Below are 19254 nucleotides of genomic sequence, written 5' to 3'. Positions count from 1 at the left end.
ACTCTGAACAGATCTGACTTAACTGACTGATTTTCCTGCCCCGGGCTGTCGGGACCCCTGAGTGGACGTGTTCCAACCGCCTGGTCACACCCACTGGTGTGTCTATCTTTCCCTAAGGGGGGTGACTAGGGTTTAATGGTTGGCTGTGTGTTTCCTAGTGAGGGAAGGTGTTATGCGGGGGCCTATTTATGACTACCTTGTTTTGCCAGGGCATTACATGTACATATAAGAGAGAAGTATACCGGTAATAGCAAGATAAGAAATGCTATAAAAAATTATGCATAATCTCTTATCCTCATACATGATGGAACTTTGAAGCCTCCTTAAAACGGAGCTGGATGATGATATCAGCAAAAAACTATTTGATTCACTGTATGTAATGGAACCAACCATAGCAATCCTATACTTACTGCCTAAAATACACAAAGACAGTGGGACATTGCCTGGTAAGCCCACTGTCTCGGGGGTAGGGAATTTCTTGGAAAGAATATGTATTTGCATTGATTTTTTTTTGTTGACACCGATAATAGAGAAACTCCCATCTTACACTCGGGCTACGAGTAGTTTTTTTGCAACAGATCATGCATTATATGTGGTGAGGAGGCCCTGCTGGTCACCTGTGATGTCGAATCGCTATACACTAGCATCCGGCATCGGTATGGCCTGCAGGCTGTTTCGTACTTTCTCTCTATATCAAATATGTCCAGGAGGGAAATTAATTTCATCATGAACCTTATTATTGAGTTTGCATTGATTCACAATTTTTCTCTATTTTGGGGTCGTCATTCCACCCACAGCTCCAGGGAACAGCTATGGGAGCAGCCTTTGCGCACTCCTATTCTAACCTGTTACTGGGGCTATGGGAGAGGGACCTCCTCTTGTCGTCAATGGACAGACAGATCCTATGTTGCAGCACGCCGCTCAAGAAATCTCAAAGACATTTTGACTCATAGTCATTATGAGACCGATAAGTGGCCAAAATATGATGACTAACTCCTTAAACAGAAAAAAATAGAAAGCTAATTGGAGTTGAATAGCCAGAATTTTGAAAAAAAATATATCTTTATTAGAGACAACTTTAAAGTAAATACAAGATCAGGGGATACAATTAGAACATTTACTTCTCATAACATTCATTATGTAAACACGTATGTGTGATGCCCCTGGACTATCAGGTTGTCACATGGTATTGCACAATTTGCCCTCCCGTGCAGTATCCACCTCCTTCTTGGTTATGGGTCCCTAACTACATGGTGTGCCTACATCAGCTAATCAAATCCTAGATACACCCTGCACCACACCCACCAAACACACCAGTGGATGGCTAGAGTGGAATAGTGCCGCCCACCTGGGGAGTTGGGAGGAGAGGTCAGAAGTATCAGAAGGTGAGAGTTGAGCTTGGGAAGTGAAAGTGAGAGGAGGTCAGGAGCAGAGCTCCTGGGAAGCTATCTAGGTGGCAGATGTGGTCTGGGCCTAGAGGAGCTGGACCCCCGGTCGCAGGGGATCATGGCAAGGGGCACGGAACTGTCAAGGAGCACCATCCCTGGGACCAAGGCACGATGGGGTACGTGGACCCTAGGTCAGGGAGTAGCTTTAGGCAACCTGTCAATTTAACCGAGGAGAACGGAGTCTTCAAGATTCGTTCTCCACCCGCTTCAAAATCAGGGGTACTAGCGTAACGAGGGGGGTAGGACTTTCCAATTCCAATTCGGCAGCGCCAGTCAGCTGCTCGAGTACCACAGATGCCCGCTGACGCCCGGTCAGGGCGTACATGTTGAGGACGTTACAGATCTTTCTCTTGAAGCCCTGCAGTGCATCTGGTCGGCTATCATACTGCAGGAGCCAGGTGGCGCCAGGCACATAGGGCAAGGTGATCGGTATGATTGGCGCGACCACCTCGGCTTCCGGTGCCGCTGCCCCTGCGACCGAAGCAGCGCCCGCTGCACCCGCATTGCCCTGGTCCAGTGGGGGTAATGCTGCAACACTTCCATGGTCTGGCGTATGCGCAGTGGGCATCTGAAGCTGGCAAATGAACACCCGGAAAAGAAACCTGCCGCAATGGTAAGTATAAATGCGCGCAGGATAGAATGAGCGACGGGCACAACGATCATGTGACTGCATTGTATCACGCCCACAGGGGCGTGATACCACGGAAAGTATGCAGACACCCATAGGGCAAGGCGCCGCTCATGGGACCAGCGGCTCTGTAATCTACATAGGGAATATGAAAGTAATAAAACTTTTTTTATTACTTTCATATATACAATTTTACAGCACAGGGATGGGTAGGGAGCTGCTATTAGGGCAAATATGCGTCTGCTAATATGTCAGATCGCATTTTGGAGGTGATAGGTTCCCTTTCCTTTAACTACAGCATATCGGCGCGCTGTGCACGTTGATATAGTTAATGGTATCGCAGCTTCAGGTGGGTCCCCTCTGAGCACGGGTGGGGCAGCCGCACCCTCTGCCCCCCCCCGCTAGCTACAATACTGCCCCTGCTCCTTCCATCCTGGATCCCCCTGATCTCTCCATCCTCCATCCCCCTCGTCCCTCAATGCTCCATACCCCTGATCTCACTCTATTCCCCCTGCACAGCCTGCCGCCCTCTGCACCCCTCTACTCACATACTCTGCACTCCTCCATCTTCTCCATCCTCTTTCCCGCTGGGCAAAACTCCATGGCTCCACCCACCCGAGTCACATGTACGTGACATCATCGCAGATCCTGCAGCTCCAATAGCTGCTCTGTTTGTGCCTCCGCTCCACACATGGCTAATTTGCATATAGTAGTTTACAAATTAGCCATGTGGACAGAGCCAGAGGTGCTTTCCCTCAGCGCTCTTCGGATTTTCCGGTACACCGTACCGGCGCGTACCGCCGCAAAAAAAGTACTGCCTCTGTCACAGCCTCAGATTAGGTAAAATTATGCATTTATTCACCCTGACATTCTGGTGAGTTTTGGTGTTTGTTTTTTCATGTCTCTCACCTGTGTCTCCTAGTTATTTTTTGTGATGCCATGTCATGTGTATTTTACACACTAGGTGGCCTTTTATTAATGGACTTTTTTTCTGGAGACCCTTTTATGAGACTTGTATTGCAAACATGATCTCCCCTTGTTTGATTTAGTCTCTCTCATGAAGGCAACACTGATCTGTGGAGTGAGGCTGCCACCTGCTGGTCCTCTATCTAAGTTCATCTACATACAATCTTTTTATTCATCTTTTGTATTATTATTATTATTATTATTATTATTATATTATTATTATTTATTTATAGATCACCAATAATTCCATGGTGCTGTACATGAGAAGAGGTTACATACAGAATACATATACAAGTTACAGTAGACAGACTAATACCAAGGGAATTGGGCCCTGCCCTTGTGGGCTTACATTCTATAGGATTTTGGGGAGGAGACAATAGGTGGGGTGTAGCTTGGGCGGCAGCTCCGCACGGTGGTCAGACGGCAGCTCCGCACGGTGGTCAGGCGGCAGCTCCGCACGGTGGTGAAGTAGTGAGGTCATTGTAGATTATAGGCATTTCTGAACAGATGAGTTTTCAGGTTCCGTTTGAATCTTGCAAGGGTAGCAGATAGTCTGACGTGTTGAGGCAGCGAGTTTCAAAAGACTGGGGATGCTCAGGAGAAGTCTTTTAGTTGGTTGCATGAGGAGCGAATGAGAGAGGAGGAGAGGAGATCTTGGGAGGACCGGAGGTGACGTGTTGGAGTGTAGTGGGAGATTAGTGCAGAGATATACGGAAGAAACAGATTATGGAGGGCTTTGTAGGTCAGTGTTAGTAGTTTGAATAGGATACGGTGGAAGATTGGGAGCCAGTGGAGGGACTTGCAGAGATGGGAAGTGGGGCGGTATTGAGGCAAGAGGTGGATCAGTCGGGCAGCAGAATTAAGGATGGACTGGAGAGGGGTGTGCGTGTTAGCAGGGAGGCCACAGAGGAGGATGTTACAGTAATCGAGGGAGATTATGAGGGCATACACTAACATTTTTGTAGATTGCAAATTGAGGAAAGGATGGATTCTGGAAATATTTTTGAGTTGAAGGCGGCAGGAGGTGGTGAGGGATTGGATGTGTGGTATGAAGGACAAGGCAGAGTCAAAGGTCACTCTGAGGCACCGAACTTTGGGTACTGGCGTGAGCATGGTGTTATTTATTGTAATAGATAGATCAGGTGGAGAATGTAGGTGAGATGGAGGAAAGATGATTAGTTCAGTTTTGGCCACATTGAGCTTTAGGAAGCGAGAGGAGAAAAAGGAGGATATAGCAGATAGACACTCCAGGATTCTGGACAGCAGAGATGTGACATCTGGGCCAGAGAGGAAGATCTGAGTGTCATCGGCATGTAGGTGGTACTGGAAGCCATGGACTTTATGAGTTGTCCCAGGCAAAATGTTTAGATAGAAAAAAGTAAGGGTCCCAGGACAGAGCCTTGAGGGACGCCAACAGAGAGAGGCTGGGATGAAGAGTTTGTGTGGGAGTGGGAGACACTAAAAGTGCAGTTGGAAAGGAATGAAGAGATCCAAGAGAGGGCATGATTTCTGACACCAAGGGAAGAGAGGATCTATAATAGGAGGGAGTGGTCGACACTATCAAAGGCTGAGGACAGGTCTAGAAGTAGGAGTATGGAGAAGTGCTTGTTAGCTTTGGCAGTAAGTCATTTGTGATTTTGGTCAGGGCAGTTTCGGTAGAATGATGTGGACGGAAGCCGGACAACAGGTTGTCAAAGAGAGAGTAAGATGAGAGGTGGGAGGAAAGGTCAGCACGGACATGCTGTTCCAGGAGTTTTGAGGTGAAAGGGAGTAGTGATATGGGGCGGTAGCTGATAGTAGAGGTTGGGTCAAGGGAAGGTTTCTTTAGGATAGGTTTGACTGTTGCATGTTTAAAGGCAGAGGGGAAGGTACCAGTCGATAAAGGTAGGTTAAAAAAATTGGTTAAGGCTGGAATAAGGATAGTGGTGAGGTTGGGGAGGAGGTGGGATGGGATGGGGTCAAGTGCACAGGTAGTGAGGTGCGCTTTTGAGAGAAGATGTGAAAGCTCTCCTTCGGTGATGGTGGGGAGGAGGTTTATGGGGGAGGGGCAGTGGTCAGTTATATGAAGGGGTTGTGGTGACTGAGCAGAGAAGACTTGCCTTATTTGGTCGATTTTTTCTTTGAAATAAGTGGCAAAGTATACTGCAGAAATGAGGGAAATTGGAGGGGGTAGTGGTGGGCGAAAGAGGGAGTTGAAAGTATTGAATAACTGTTTAGGGTTGTGTGTTAAAGAGAATATGAGGTTTCTGAAGTATTCCTGTTTAGCAGAGGTGAGTGCTGAATGAAATGTGTGAATTGCATTTTTGAATGTGGTGAAGTCTTCCTGGGAGTGCGTTTTCTTCCACTGCCTCTCTGCAGCTCTAGACACTTGCCAAAGTTTTTTAGTGAGGCTGTTGTGCCAGGGTTGTCTATTGATTCGTCTCACTCTGCCATGCACAAGGGGAGCGACTGAATCAATTGCTGATGTGAGAGTGGTGCTGTAGAAATTGGTGGCACTGTTTGTGTTGTGGAGTGACGATATGGAGGACAGTGGTAGGATACAGTCAGAGAGGGTGTGCATGTTCAGGTGTGCAAGGTTTCTGCGGGGGGGTGCTAGGTGCTGGACAAGGGCATCAGGTGAGAAGGACAAGCCTGAAAAGGTCAGTAGATGGTGGTCAGATAGGAAGAGGGGGGAAGTTGTGAGGTCAGAAAGCGAACAGAGACGGGTGAAGATAAGGTCTAATGTGTGTCCATCTTTATGGGTGGCAGAGGTGGACCACTGAGTTAGACCAAAAGACGAAGCAAGCGAATTTGGAGGCTGCCGACTGGAGGTTGTCAGTGGGGATGTTGAAGTCACCCATGATGATAGTGGGAATGTCAGCAGAGAGAAAGTGTAGAAGCCAGGCAGAGAACTGGTCGATAAAGGCAGTGGTAGGGTCCGGGAGTCTGGATATGACGGCCACTTGGAGGTAGGAGGGAGAATAGATTCGGACAGAGTGCACTTCAAAGGAAGGCAGGACAAGGGAGGGTAGAAGTGGGATTGGGTTAAAGCTGCAGTTGTTAGAAAGAAGGAGACCCACTCCTCCACCCTGTCTATTGCCAGGGCAAGGAGTGTGGGTGAAATGAAGGCCACCGTAGCATAGTGCAGCAGGGGAGGCAGTGTTGGAGGGTGTCAGCCATGTTTCGGTGAGGCCCAGAAAGGATAGAATGCTAGAGGTAAAGAGATCGTGAATGACGTGCAGTTTATTACAGACAGAACGGGCATTCCACAGTGCTCCAGAGAAAGGGAGCGGTGGAGTAGGTGAGAGGGGAATGAATTTTTTATTGGAGAGATTGTGGTAGTTACTAGTATGTGGGGAGTGATAAGTGGGGGATAAAGAGGGGTGTACCATCTGTGGGGCACGAGGATTGGGGGATATGTCACCAGCAGTGAGAAGAAGTAGGGAAAGGGAGAGCAGGTGGGAAAAGGAGAGTAGATGGCATGTTCTGCGTGATAGTTGGAGCGATCTGAGGTTTAGGAGCAGGTCAGCAGATGAGGACAGATGAGAAGGCAGGAGGGAAGGGGAGATGAATATTTGTTTGGAGAGTGCTGGGGTTTGGGGATAGCGAAGGAGAGTAAGGAGGAAAGGGGCAAGGACTGTGAGGGCATAGGTGAACATGGTGGGAGTAAGGTGTTAAATATGGGAAAAACAAACAAATTGTTACAGTGGCAAACACAGTTAGAAAGAGCTAAATTTTACCTTCTGGTCACTTCTGGGACATTTGTATGTTTTAAGATGTGACTATCAATAATATTTATACATTTATATTGAATTGCCTTTGTACAGAATTTTCTTTAGTTTATTTCCTATGTTCTGTATATGGCTCTCTCCATGTACCAAATATGGCACGAATGATTTTTTTCCTCTATGTTGTGTGTTCTAAGTATGCACACTATGTCATGCCTGGGTAATCTTTTGGGAATTGATCTCGTCCTCTCTGCTGAAAACTGTTTAACGGACTTTAAAGGGAACTTTTCGTGTTTTCCATGTATTTTCCTGAAATTTAGAGGCTTTTTAATTATGCGTTTTCCTCCCATTAAATTGCTGCAAATCGAAATTTTGGAGGAATTTCAGTAAAGTAGGCAAATTGGAATATCAAACGATTGGCTCATCTGTAATTGGAAGCAGCTTTGCGCTGTTTCTGATCCCGGCTGTCGCAGCAGGGTCAGGGCTGGGTGTTATAGCTGAGCTCATGTTGATAATTGTGTGGGTACAATACCAGCACCAATGAGACGTCCTTATGAAAATACTGTCAGTCATCGCCATGATGTACAATTTCATATTGAGAAGGGTAGGGATTAATATTGGTGTTTATTTTATATTGAACCAATCAACAAAGTGCAAGTAAGTCTGTTACCATTAAAAAGTAGATATACAAGACAGTTTTATTTATTTTTTTATTTCTTACACAGGAGTCACTATAACAATACACAGTGGGTGACCATTATTTAATTCAGGTGGATACATGTAGAGAAAAGGCTGGTTCTGTATATATGTTGTCTTTTTCCATTTAATGTAACATCCTGCGTGTTGTCGCTGTAATCACACTCATTATTCTGCTGAAAATTGAGAAAAAGAACAGAGTTACTGATCTGTGTGTGATGTCACTTTAAATATAGAAGAATATAAACCATAGACATATAATAGGCTCCTTATGCACCCAAAATGGCTCTAACTCATTCAGGGACAGACTCCATAAGACCTCTGAAGCTATATTATAGTATCTGACAGCTGGATTTTAGAAGAAGATCCTTTTAAAGGGGTTGTCTACATAAAACAAGTTATTATCACCTATTATGGATTGGTCACAACTTATTGCTCAGAAGGGGCTGGCAGTTCTGCAGAGTAGGGAAGTTTAATTCTAATTATACATGGGACAGCAGTGCACTTTCTTGGCCATTGCTCCATTTCAGGGTGCTTTACACGCTGTGACATCGGTAACGATATATCGTCGGGGTCACGTCGCTAGTGACGCACATCCGGCGCCGTTACCGACATCGCAGCATGTGACACCAATGAGCGACGATCAACGAGCACAAAAACGTGAAAAATCGTTGCTCGTTGACACATCGCTCATTTCCCAAATATTGTTGCTGCTGCAGGTACGATGTTGTTCGTCGTTCCTGCAGCATCACACATCGCTATGTGTGACACCGCAGGAGCGACGAACATCTCCTTACCTACGTCCACCGGCAATGAGGAAGGAAGAAGGTGGGCGTCATGTTCCGGCCGCTCATCTCCGCCCCTCCTCTGCTATTGGACGACTGCCGTGTGACGTCGCTGTGATGCCGCACGAACCGCCCCCTTAGAAAGGAGGCGGATCGCCGGCCAGAGCAGCGTCGCAGGGCAGGTAAGTCCGTGTGATGGGTGTTAGCGATATTGTGCACCACGGGCAGCGATTTGCCCGTGTCGCACAACCGACGGGGGCAGGTACGCTCGCTAGCGATATCGGTACCGATGGGGCAGCTGATCACTGCACTTGGCAAAAATGGCATACGCCAATGTTTATATATTTTTTCATTTTTCTTGAAAACTGGTTATAGCCATTTACAAATGTCTTCTAAAAGTCAGTAGCTACAGCCTACTTTTATACCTCTTTTAGGAAATCTGTCAACAGGTTTTTGCGATCTAGTCTAAGAAAAATACAATTTAGATGCTCTAATTCCAGCGATGTTTCACTTACTGGATTGCTTGCTGTAGTTTTGATAAAATCACTTTTCTCTTATCACTAGAGGACTAGTGAATCTGCTGCCATGTAGTCCTCTATATTCATAACCACTCTTTATCCCCACTCTGAGCACTTATTGGCAGCTTTCTGCCTATGCATAGTGTACATAAAGCTTCCAGTCGGTGGTGTGGATGGTGTTATACAGATCACAAGATGACTGGAAGATCTGGCACAGATAAAACAGATTTTAATCAAAACTGCAACAACCAGTAAAGTAAGTGGAACATTGCTGGAATCAAGATCTCTGTCTCTATATCATGCTGCTTTCAGATGGGGTAGCAAAATCCAGTGAGAGATCCCTTTAAAGCTGTTATCATGATTTCTAACAACATGGCAGCCTTTGGGTGTTCAAAATTCAGTATCTAGTGGTTCAGATACCACCATGTACTCTACTATAGAGGGATTACATAATATTATCAAGTATCCATAAATCATATAGTCCCACTGATCTTTTTCTCAATTGGAAGTTACATTTTATTTTCCATTTTCGTTACCTATACATCTCGGATAGTTGAGTTCTCCTTTTGAACATGTTCCCGTTGGTTGAGGATCAGGATGAAGAAATCCTTTCTTACATTTAAATGTAATAGTTTCCCCGTCCCCATAGTAAACTTCATTATTATGAACTTCATCCAATTCTAAAGAGTTTATATCCAGACCATCTTGATCCATACGGCATGTCTCTATGAAATCAAATGGTAAATATGAGATCCACATAATCGTTGCAATATACATCAGCATAACTGTAAAATTTGATAATTAGCCTATAAAGTTCTTATGTTTTTATTATTATACAGCGGGTGAATTAAGTATTGAAAACATAGGTAAATATATTTCTAAAGGTGCTATTGACATGAATTTCTCACTAGTTGTCAGTAAGAACCCATCCAATCCACACAGATAAAGAAATCAAACCATAGATGTCCATTCATTTAGTGATGTGTAATATTGAGAAATGTTTGATTGTTCTCAGTGAGAGAAACAAAATTATAATTTTGTAGTTCTGATACCTTTTTATGGCTAACTAAAATAAAATAAATTATGTTACAAAACAAGCTTTCAAAACTTCTCAGGACTCTTCATCAGACATGGTATAACAAAGTATGAATCAATGGGAATTTCAGGCTCAACCAATTAGTATAGGTGATTAAGGGGAAAGAAAGCCATAAATTGTATATAACCCCAGCACTTAAAATGAAGGCAAGACATTTTTTTGTGATGTAAGTGGATTTATTGACACACTGCAAAAGTGAACCTTAACCAGAGCAACACCACCGACGTTTCGGCGTAGAGCCTTTCTCAAGGTAGTTGCATCAATGGTTACAGTTGGAATGCGCGGGTCACAAAGGACGACCGACATGCATAAAAGGAGGTAAGAATCTTTCACAATTGCAGAGTGTGCTCGTATGTAGAGGAGTGACAGTGCCACTATGGAGGATGGGTGAACGCCTGTGGTAACGGCCCTTGGAGGACAGCAGAGGCTGGGTGCGTGGCATCCTTCATAGTGGCACTGTCACTCCTCTACATACGAGCACACTCTGCAATTGTGAAAGAACCTTACCTCCTTTTATGCATGTCGGTCTTCCTTTGTGACCCGCGCATTCCAGCTGTAACCATTGATGCAACTACCTTGAGAAAGGCTCTACGCCGAAACGTCGGTGGTGTTGCTCTGGTTAAGGTTCACTTTTGCAGTGTGTCAATAAAACCACTTGCATCACAAAAAATGTTCTTGCCTTCATTTTGAGTGCTGGGGTTATATACTATTTATGGTATAACAAAGTATCTGAAGAATCACAAATATAAACACAAACAGAGCAGAGGCATGCTATGCTACATAATCAGTCACATCAAGAGCAGGAGGGGAGGAGAGAAGATCCAGCATCGATGTAATAAAAAAATTCTTTATTCAAAATTCATAAAAAAGGTAATTCTAACCAAGTGCAGAATATATTTACGCTTGATGCATTTCGGAGAAAGTAGACTTCTTATTCATAAGCAACATGCTCTATGCCCTCAGACACACCAAGAGTAGCTTATCCTTGCAATGTGAAGAGCTGCTAAACCTGTATTCATGTAGAAATCAAAGACCGGATACAGATCCCAAACATACTGAAGGACTATAAGATTCCTGGGACATTAACATGTTTTACTTCCAATGTGGTATACTTAATTCTGTGCACTATATGTCCTATTGGGGGTCTTTATTTTGGAAAAACAGGACAGAGACTGAAAGCAAGGATGAGGGCTCATTGTCATACAATTACAGACAAAAAAAAAAACATTTAAATGCGGACAATCATTTCTGTGCTTCAGGACACAACGTAAACCACATTTTGTAAAGAATCCGGCACACAAAGATGATTCGTTTGAAAAATGTATTGTTATTTTATTCTTGTGGGAATATTGAAGACATATGCAAATAGGTTCTATTGAAGAAATATGCAAATAAGCCCAACGTTTCGACCAAAAAACATCGGTCTTTTTCATGGACTGGAAAACATGAAACAATATAACAAAACAAGAAAAAAGTTACATAAGATACATACAGTATATATTATTCATTCACAATACGAACTGTTTTCATGCAAAGGAAAGAGAAATTTTTCAATGGTGAAAAAACAGAAAAAAAGGGGATTACAATAAGTTTTTCCCAAAGAATCAAAATGTTTCTAAACAATGAATGTATTTTTTTGATATAAAAGGTATTTTGTACATCATTTTGAGAACGTGAGAAGACAAAGCAATATTGGGGGAAGTTACTAAGTGTCAAAAACACAAACCTTAATAAAATGTAGTCTGGCGCATATCGCGTGGAAAGGTCACTTGCATATAATTATAATATTTCATCAATATAGAGCCTATGACCAAAAAGAGGAATGCACTTATACTTTTTTATAAATATGACAGAAAATCCTATAAGGTATGATGAAGGAGATGCAATCACGTGAGTTGACAGGAATCATATTGGACCAGGTAAATATAATTACCTTAGTATCCTCATATGGATGGTAAGATGGCAATCGTCCTCTTATCTAACCCGTACAGGGTGCTAAATAATCAATGACACAACTGTTATAAATACGACATATTTCATTATACGAAAAAGTAAACTTGATGAAAATATACATATATATGCACACATGTATACGTACATGGTCATCTGACTATCCAAATAGGAGAGAATAGCGTCTCCAACGTATCTCATGTAAGATATGGGAAGTTTTTTTGTAGGCAAAACCAACACTTGGTATTGAATTAGAACACCTGCTGCTTATAATCTAGAACAAGTAGTGAATGTAAAAAAGAACATAAGATGGACATAAGATGGACAGCTGTCACATCACCAAATGACATATCGGTATGATGTAAATGTCTATAATAGACAAAACAAAAAAAGGAAATCACCTGTGGGAATTCTATGCTTCAGGCAAAAAGTGCAAGTGGCAGGTATGGTAAGGCACCTGGGTGGGAATAAGGTAACATACTGAGACATAAGACTTGTCCAAAGAGGATGGGGGAAGGGGGGAAGGGGGGTTGAGGTATTATTAATTGAAAGCTGCAGCACTTACCCAAAGGGTGAGATTAATGGAAAAAATGTCCTTTATGTGATCATGGGGCCTGTATATAAAAAGGCGTTTAGGAATCAAGTGCCAAAAAGATATATAAATGTCTATGGGCCAAAGCGGATCTGTTTGCAGCCATACCTTAAGCCTGTTCATCGTGGTGACCGTGTCCGTAAGTGCCTGGAGGTAGTGGATAAACCCCCAATGTGTGGTTTATAAGGGCTACGAAGTGGATGGAACCTCCCATCCACTTCCTGTGTGTGAGCTGAGTGAGGCGTGAAACGCATGACGCACAGGCGCCTCCCGGAAGTCCGGAAGGCGCATGCGCGGCAGGCGAAAATCACGCGTCACGAGGTGATAGCAGGTGATCAGAGGTGAAACGCAAGTGGAGCGCATCTCACGCATGCGCCGTCCGATGATCGAGCAGCGCATGCGCAGCAGGCACCCCACCCAGCGTGAGTGCGAGAAATACATAAAGACAGAACTGCGGACGTGGTGCGTATCGCGCAAGCGCAGCCAGAAACGCCAGCGGCGCTTGCGCAGCAGGCAGCACAACCCCAGTGTATGTGGCAGGTATTATAATATAATGATGGTAAAAGTCTTATGCATGTATCGCCGTGGGACCGGCGACGCAAGCACAAAAGTACACCATCAGTGAGAGACATGCTGGATAGAAATAGTAACATGTGCAAATATTAACCATAAAGATGAAGGTGCCAGTGAGACATCAGGACCGTCAGAGGTTGAAGTGCCAAGTGGTATATTGTTCACAGTGTGATCAAGTAGGAGGAACCTGGATGAGAAAAACAGGGGGAAAAAAATTAGGGTGGATCACAGGTACGATATGCATTTGGCAATATATCAGCCTTACATTCTGTGAGTAAATCAATGGTTAGATATTTACTGAACATGAGAGATATCTGCACATATGAGGTCCTACACCTGTAAAAAAAGAAGGGGGGATTTTGGGAGAAGAAAGGAAGGACAACAATAATACACTGCAACATGAAAGGGAAATCTAATGGAAAATCTCATATTCCCTATTAAGACCCCTAGGTTCTAAAGTTTGTAGGGTATGTATCCAAAATGCTTCCCTTTGTTTAAGCATTTGAATTCTATTACCGCCTCGTCTTAAAGGGGGTATATGCTCTATGACTTGACATCGAAGCTGTGCTATAGAATGATGGTATGTGATAAAGTGATGAGGAATGGGGAGTAAAGTCTGCTTACAACGAATCGTAGATTTATGTTTACTAATGCGGTCTCGGATATGCTGGGTTGTTTCTCCAACATATCCGAGACCGCATGGACATTTAATCAGGTATATGACAAAGGATGAGTCGCATGTAAAGAAATCACGAATGGGGAAAACCTTTCCAGAAAGAGGATGGGTGAAAGAATCACCACGTGTCAAGTTGTTGCATTGCAAACATCGGAGACATGGAAAGTTACCCTTTTTAGGTGTTGCAAGAAAGGTTTGTCGTGGGAGAATCTTCCCTGAACCCACATCAGCCCTCACTAGGTTATCTTTAAGATTTTTAGGCCTTTTGTTACAAAAAAGAGGGGGTTTAGAAAATTCTTGGATATCTGGATAGGCCATTCCAAGTAGTGGCCAATGTTTGAGGATAGTGTTTCTAATGAGAGGTGAAAAAGGGTGATAAGTATTTACACAGGTAACCCTAGGGGTAGCATCCCGATTTTCTGAGTTTCGTGCTGTGCAACTATTGGCTATATCCCTAGGATATCCCCTGGCAGCAAATTTTTGACTTATATCATTTTGTCTCTTTATACGCTGATTGGGATCTGATACAATTCTCTGTACTCGTATGTGTTGCGAGATAGGTAGTGATTTTTTCGTATGTGGGGGATGACAACTGGAATAGTGTAGGAGATTATTCCTATTTGTGGGTTTGACATATAGGTCCGTGCTAATATGGCCATTAGGGGACACAATTACCATTGTGTCTAGAAAGTTGATATTCTCTCTACTGTGATGCATTGTAAATGTCAATCCGGGTCTGATGGTATTGAGATCATTAAAGAATTGGATGAAGGAGTCTAGGTCTTCTCCCCAAAAGATAAATACGTCGTCTATGTATCTCTTCCAAGTGATTATATGCTTGACCCATAGCGGATGGCAAAATACGTGTAATTCCTCAAAATGTGCCATGTAAGCGTTAGCGTCGGGTGGCGCTAAATTTGACCCCATAGCTGTACCTCGCAATTGCAGAAAAAACTGGTCTTGAAATAAGAAAAAATTGTTTTCTAATACCAGCTGTAATAAATCAATGCATAAAGATTTTTGTGTTGAGGAATAAGAACTATATTTGTTCAGAAGCCAATTAGTTGCCAAGAGTCCATCACGGTGTTCTATACTTGTGTATAGGCTATTAACATCAATCGTTGCCAAAAGTGTGTCAGGTGGAACTGTACCCAATTCCTGTAGATGGCTTAGGAAGTCAGAAGTATCTTTAATGAAAGCTGGAATGTGTGGGATAAGGGGAGTCAAAATTTTTTCTACAGTGATAGCCAAAGGGGATAGGATTGAGTCAGTCGACGCGACAATTGGGCGACCAGGAGGTGTATTCAAGTTTTTATGGATTTTCGGTAATATATAGAACACCGGAGTTATGGGATGGGATTTAACCAGGAATTCTGCTAACTTACTATCAATTGTATTTTGTTTTAAATGGAAATCGACCCTTTCTCTGATTAATGTCCCAATACGGGAAGAGGGATCCCTTGGAATGGGCTGGTAGGTGGATGTGTCATTCAGTTGTCTGTGGATCTCGGACATATAGTATATCTTATCCATCACTACGACTGCACCACCTTTGTCCGCTGGTTTTATGACAATATTGGAATTGTTTTTCAAATTCTGCAAGGCCCTCTTTTCCTCAATTGTCATATTGTGTTTAACTTTAAGATTACCATGTTCAATAGACTTCAATGTATTAAGAACCTCACCTGAAACAAGAGAAATATATGTCTCGATAGGGTGGTAAAACCTTGGTGGATTGAAAGAACTAGGAATTCTTAGACTAAGGTCCTGTAGTGAGAAAGAGGCACCCTGTGTAGTACTAATCTGGGAGGATGAAATATTCTCTTTATTTAAAAAGTGTGCCTTTAGTCTCAAGGTCCTAAAGAAGCGTTGTAGCTCTTGATCTACTAAGAATGTGTCAAACCTGGGCGTAGGGCAAAAAGATAAACCTTTTTGTAATACATCAATCTCTATGAGCTGGGCGAGCCGAGTACTGTTCTGTGTCTGAACCCGAAGAGGTGGAATACCTGTTCGATCTGGTACGATATCTGGATGAGTCTTCCTCTTCGGGTTCAGACACAGAACAGTACTCGGCTCGCCCAGCTCATTTTTTAGGACCCAGACAAGGCCCAAAAGGAAAACGAGGTGCAGCCAGAGGAAGCACCATGGGGCCACCAACACCCTATCAGGTTCAGACACGCTCCCAGGTACGATGAGTCTCGTTTATAATATATCATCCTATAACTTGTCACCACTAGAGATTTATGTATTACAAAAAGGTTTATCTTTTTGCCCTTCGCCCAGGTTTGACACATTCTTAGTAGATCAAGAGCTACAACGCTTCTTTAGGACCTTGAGACTAAAGGCACACTTTTTAAATAAAGAGAATATTTCATCCTCCCAGATTAGTACTACACAGGGTGCCTCTTTCTCACTACAGGACCTTAGTCTAAGAATTCCTAGTTCTTTCAATCCACCAAGGTTTTACCACCCTATCGAGACATATATTTCTCTTGTTTCAGGTGAGGTTCTTAATACATTGAAGTCTATTGAACATGGTAATCTTAAAGTTAAACACAATATGACAATTGAGGAAAAGAGGGCCTTGCAGAATTTGAAAAACAATTCCAATATTGTCATAAAACCAGCGGACAAAGGTGGTGCAGTCGTAGTGATGGATAAGATATACTATATGTCCGAGATCCACAGACAACTGAATGACACATCCACCTACCAGCCCATTCCAAGGGATCCCTCTTCCTGTATTGGGACATTAATCAGAGAAAGGGTCGATTTCCATTTAAAACAAAATACAATTGATAGTAAGTTAGCAGAATTCCTGGTTAAATCCCATCCCATAACTCCGGTGTTCTATATATTACCGAAAATCCATAAAAACTTGAATACACCTCCTGGTCGCCCAATTGTCGCGTCGACTGACTCAATCCTATCCCCTTTGGCTATCACTGTAGAAAAAATTTTGACTCCCCTTATCCCACACATTCCAGCTTTCATTAAAGATACTTCTGACTTCCTAAGCCATCTACAGGAATTGGGTACAGTTCCACCTGACACACTTTTGGCAACGATTGATGTTAATAGCCTATACACAAGTATAGAACACCGTGATGGACTCTTGGCAACTAATTGGCTTCTGAACAAATATAGTTCTTATTCCTCAACACAAAAATCTTTATGCATTGATTTATTACAGCTGGTATTAGAAAACAATTTTTTCTTATTTCAAGACCAGTTTTTTCTGCAATTGCGAGGTACAGCTATGGGGTCAAATTTAGCGCCACCCTACGCTAACGCTTACATGGCACATTTTGAGGAATTACACGTATTTTGCCATCCGCTATGGGTCAAGCATATAATCACTTGGAAGAGATACATAGACGACGTATTTATCTTTTGGGGAGGAGACCTAGACTCCTTCATCCAATTCTTTAATGATCTCAATACCATCAGACCCGGATTGACATTTACAATGCATCACAGTAGAGAGAATATCAACTTTCTAGACACAATGGTAATTGTGTCCCCTAATGGCCATATTAGCACGGACCTATATGTCAAACCCACAGATAGGAATAATCTCCTACACTATTCCAGTTGTCATCCCCCACATACGAAAAAATCACTACCTATCTCGCAACACATACGAGTACAGAGAATTGTATCAGATCCCAATCAGCGTATAAAGAGACAAAATGATATAAGTCAAAAATTTGCTGCCAGGGGATATCCTAGGGATATAGCCAATAGTTGCACAGCACGAAACTCAGAAAATCGGGATGCTACCCCTAGGGTTACCTGTGTAAATACTTATCACCCTTTTTCACCTCTCATTAGAAACACTATCCTCAAACATTGGCCACTACTTGGAATGGCCTATCCAGATATCCAAGAATTTTCTAAACCCCCTCTTTTTTGTAACAAAAGGCCTAAAAATCTTAAAGATAACCTAGTGAGGGCTGATGTGGGTTCAGGGAAGATTCTCCCACGACAAACCTTTCTTGCAACACCTAAAAAGGGTAACTTTCCATGTCTCCGATGTTTGCAATGCAACAACTTGACACGTGGTGATTCTTTCACCCATCCTCTTTCTGGAAAGATTTTCCCCATTCGTGATTTCTTTACATGCGACTCATCCTTTGTCATATACCTGATTAAATGTCCATGCGGTCTCGGATATGTTGGAGAAACAACCCAGCATATCCGAGACCGCATTAGTAAACATAAATCTACGATTCGTTGTAAGCAGACTTTACTCCCCATTCCTCATCACTTTATCACATACCATCATTCTATAGCACAGCTTCGATGTCAAGTCATAGAGCATATACCCCCTTTAAGACGAGGCGGTAATAGAATTCAAATGCTTAAACAAAGGGAAGCATTTTGGATACATACCCTACAAACTTTAGAACCTAGGGGTCTTAATAGGGAATATGAGATTTTGCATTAGATTTCCCTTTCATGTTGCAGTGTATTATTGTTGTCCTTCCTTTCTTCTCCCAAAATCCCCCCTTCTTTTTTTACAGGTGTAGGACCTCATATGTGCAGATATCTCTCATGTTCAGTAAATATCTAACCATTGATTTACTCACAGAATGTAAGGCTGATATATTGCCAAATGCATATCGTACCTGTGATCCACCCTAATTTTTTTCCCCCTGTTTTTCTCATCCAGGTTCCTCCTACTTGATCACACTGTGAACAATATACCACTTGGCACTTCAACCTCTGACGGTCCTGATGTCTCACTGGCACCTTCATCTTTATGGTTAATATTTGCACATGTTACTATTTCTATCCAGCATGTCTCTCACTGATGGTGTACTTTTGTGCTTGCGTCGCCGGTCCCACGGCGATACATGCATAAGACTTTTACCATCATTATATTATAATACCTGCCACATACACTGGGGTTGTGCTGCCTGCTGCGCAAGCGCCGCCGACATTTCTGGCTGCGCTTGCGCGATACGCACCACGTCCGCAGTTCTGTCTTTATGTATTTCTCGCACTCACGCTGGGTGGGGTGCCTGCTGCGCATGCGCTGCCCGATCATCGGACGGCGCATGCGTGAGATGCGCTCCACTTGCGTTTCACCTCTGATCACCTGCTATCACCTCGTGACGCGTGATTTTCGCCTGCCGCGCATGCGCCTTCCGGACTTCCGGGAGGCGCCTGTGCGTCATGCGTTTCACGCCTCACTCAGCTCACACACAGGAAGTGGATGGGAGGTTCCATCCACTTCGTAGCCCTTATAAACCACACATTGGGGGTTTATCCACTACCTCCAGGCACTTACGGACACGGTCACCACGATGAACAGGCTTAAGGTATGGCTGCAAACAGATCCGCTTTGGCCCATAGACATTTATATATCTTTTTGGCACTTGATTCCTAAACGCCTTTTTATATACAGGCCCCATGATCACATAAAGGACGTTTTTTCCATTAATCTCACCCTTTGGGTAAGTGCTGCAGCTTTCAATTAATAATACCTCAACCCCCCTTCCCCCCTTCCCCCATCCTCTTTGGACACGTCTTATGTCTCAGTATGTTACCTTATTCCCACCCAGGTGCCTTACCATACCTGCCACTTGCACTTTTTGCCTGAAGCATAGAATT

The 19254-nt window shown here is 43.3% G+C and overlaps 1 protein-coding gene across 1 annotated transcript in view; it reads right to left on the bottom strand.

Moving 5' to 3' along the window:
* Window positions 1-7471: 7471 nt before the first annotated feature.
* LOC142250051 (complement factor H-related protein 4-like) overlaps window positions 7472-19254 on the bottom strand; it is a 605766-nt gene continuing 593983 nt past the window's right edge. The window contains exons 12-13 of the mRNA XM_075322112.1: window positions 9285-9473; window positions 7472-7621 (exon numbers count right to left, since the gene is read on the bottom strand). Of these exons, the coding sequence (XP_075178227.1) occupies window positions 7614-7621; window positions 9285-9473 (197 nt within the window). The 3' untranslated portion in view covers window positions 7472-7613. The remainder of the gene's footprint in view (window positions 7622-9284; window positions 9474-19254) is intronic.

Source organism: Anomaloglossus baeobatrachus, chromosome 8, assembly GCF_048569485.1.
Source record: "Anomaloglossus baeobatrachus isolate aAnoBae1 chromosome 8, aAnoBae1.hap1, whole genome shotgun sequence".
Classification (NCBI taxonomy): Eukaryota; Metazoa; Chordata; class Amphibia; order Anura; family Aromobatidae; genus Anomaloglossus; species Anomaloglossus baeobatrachus.
The sequence above is the reverse complement of the archived record's forward strand: the minus strand, read 5'-3'. Positions and strand labels throughout refer to the sequence as shown.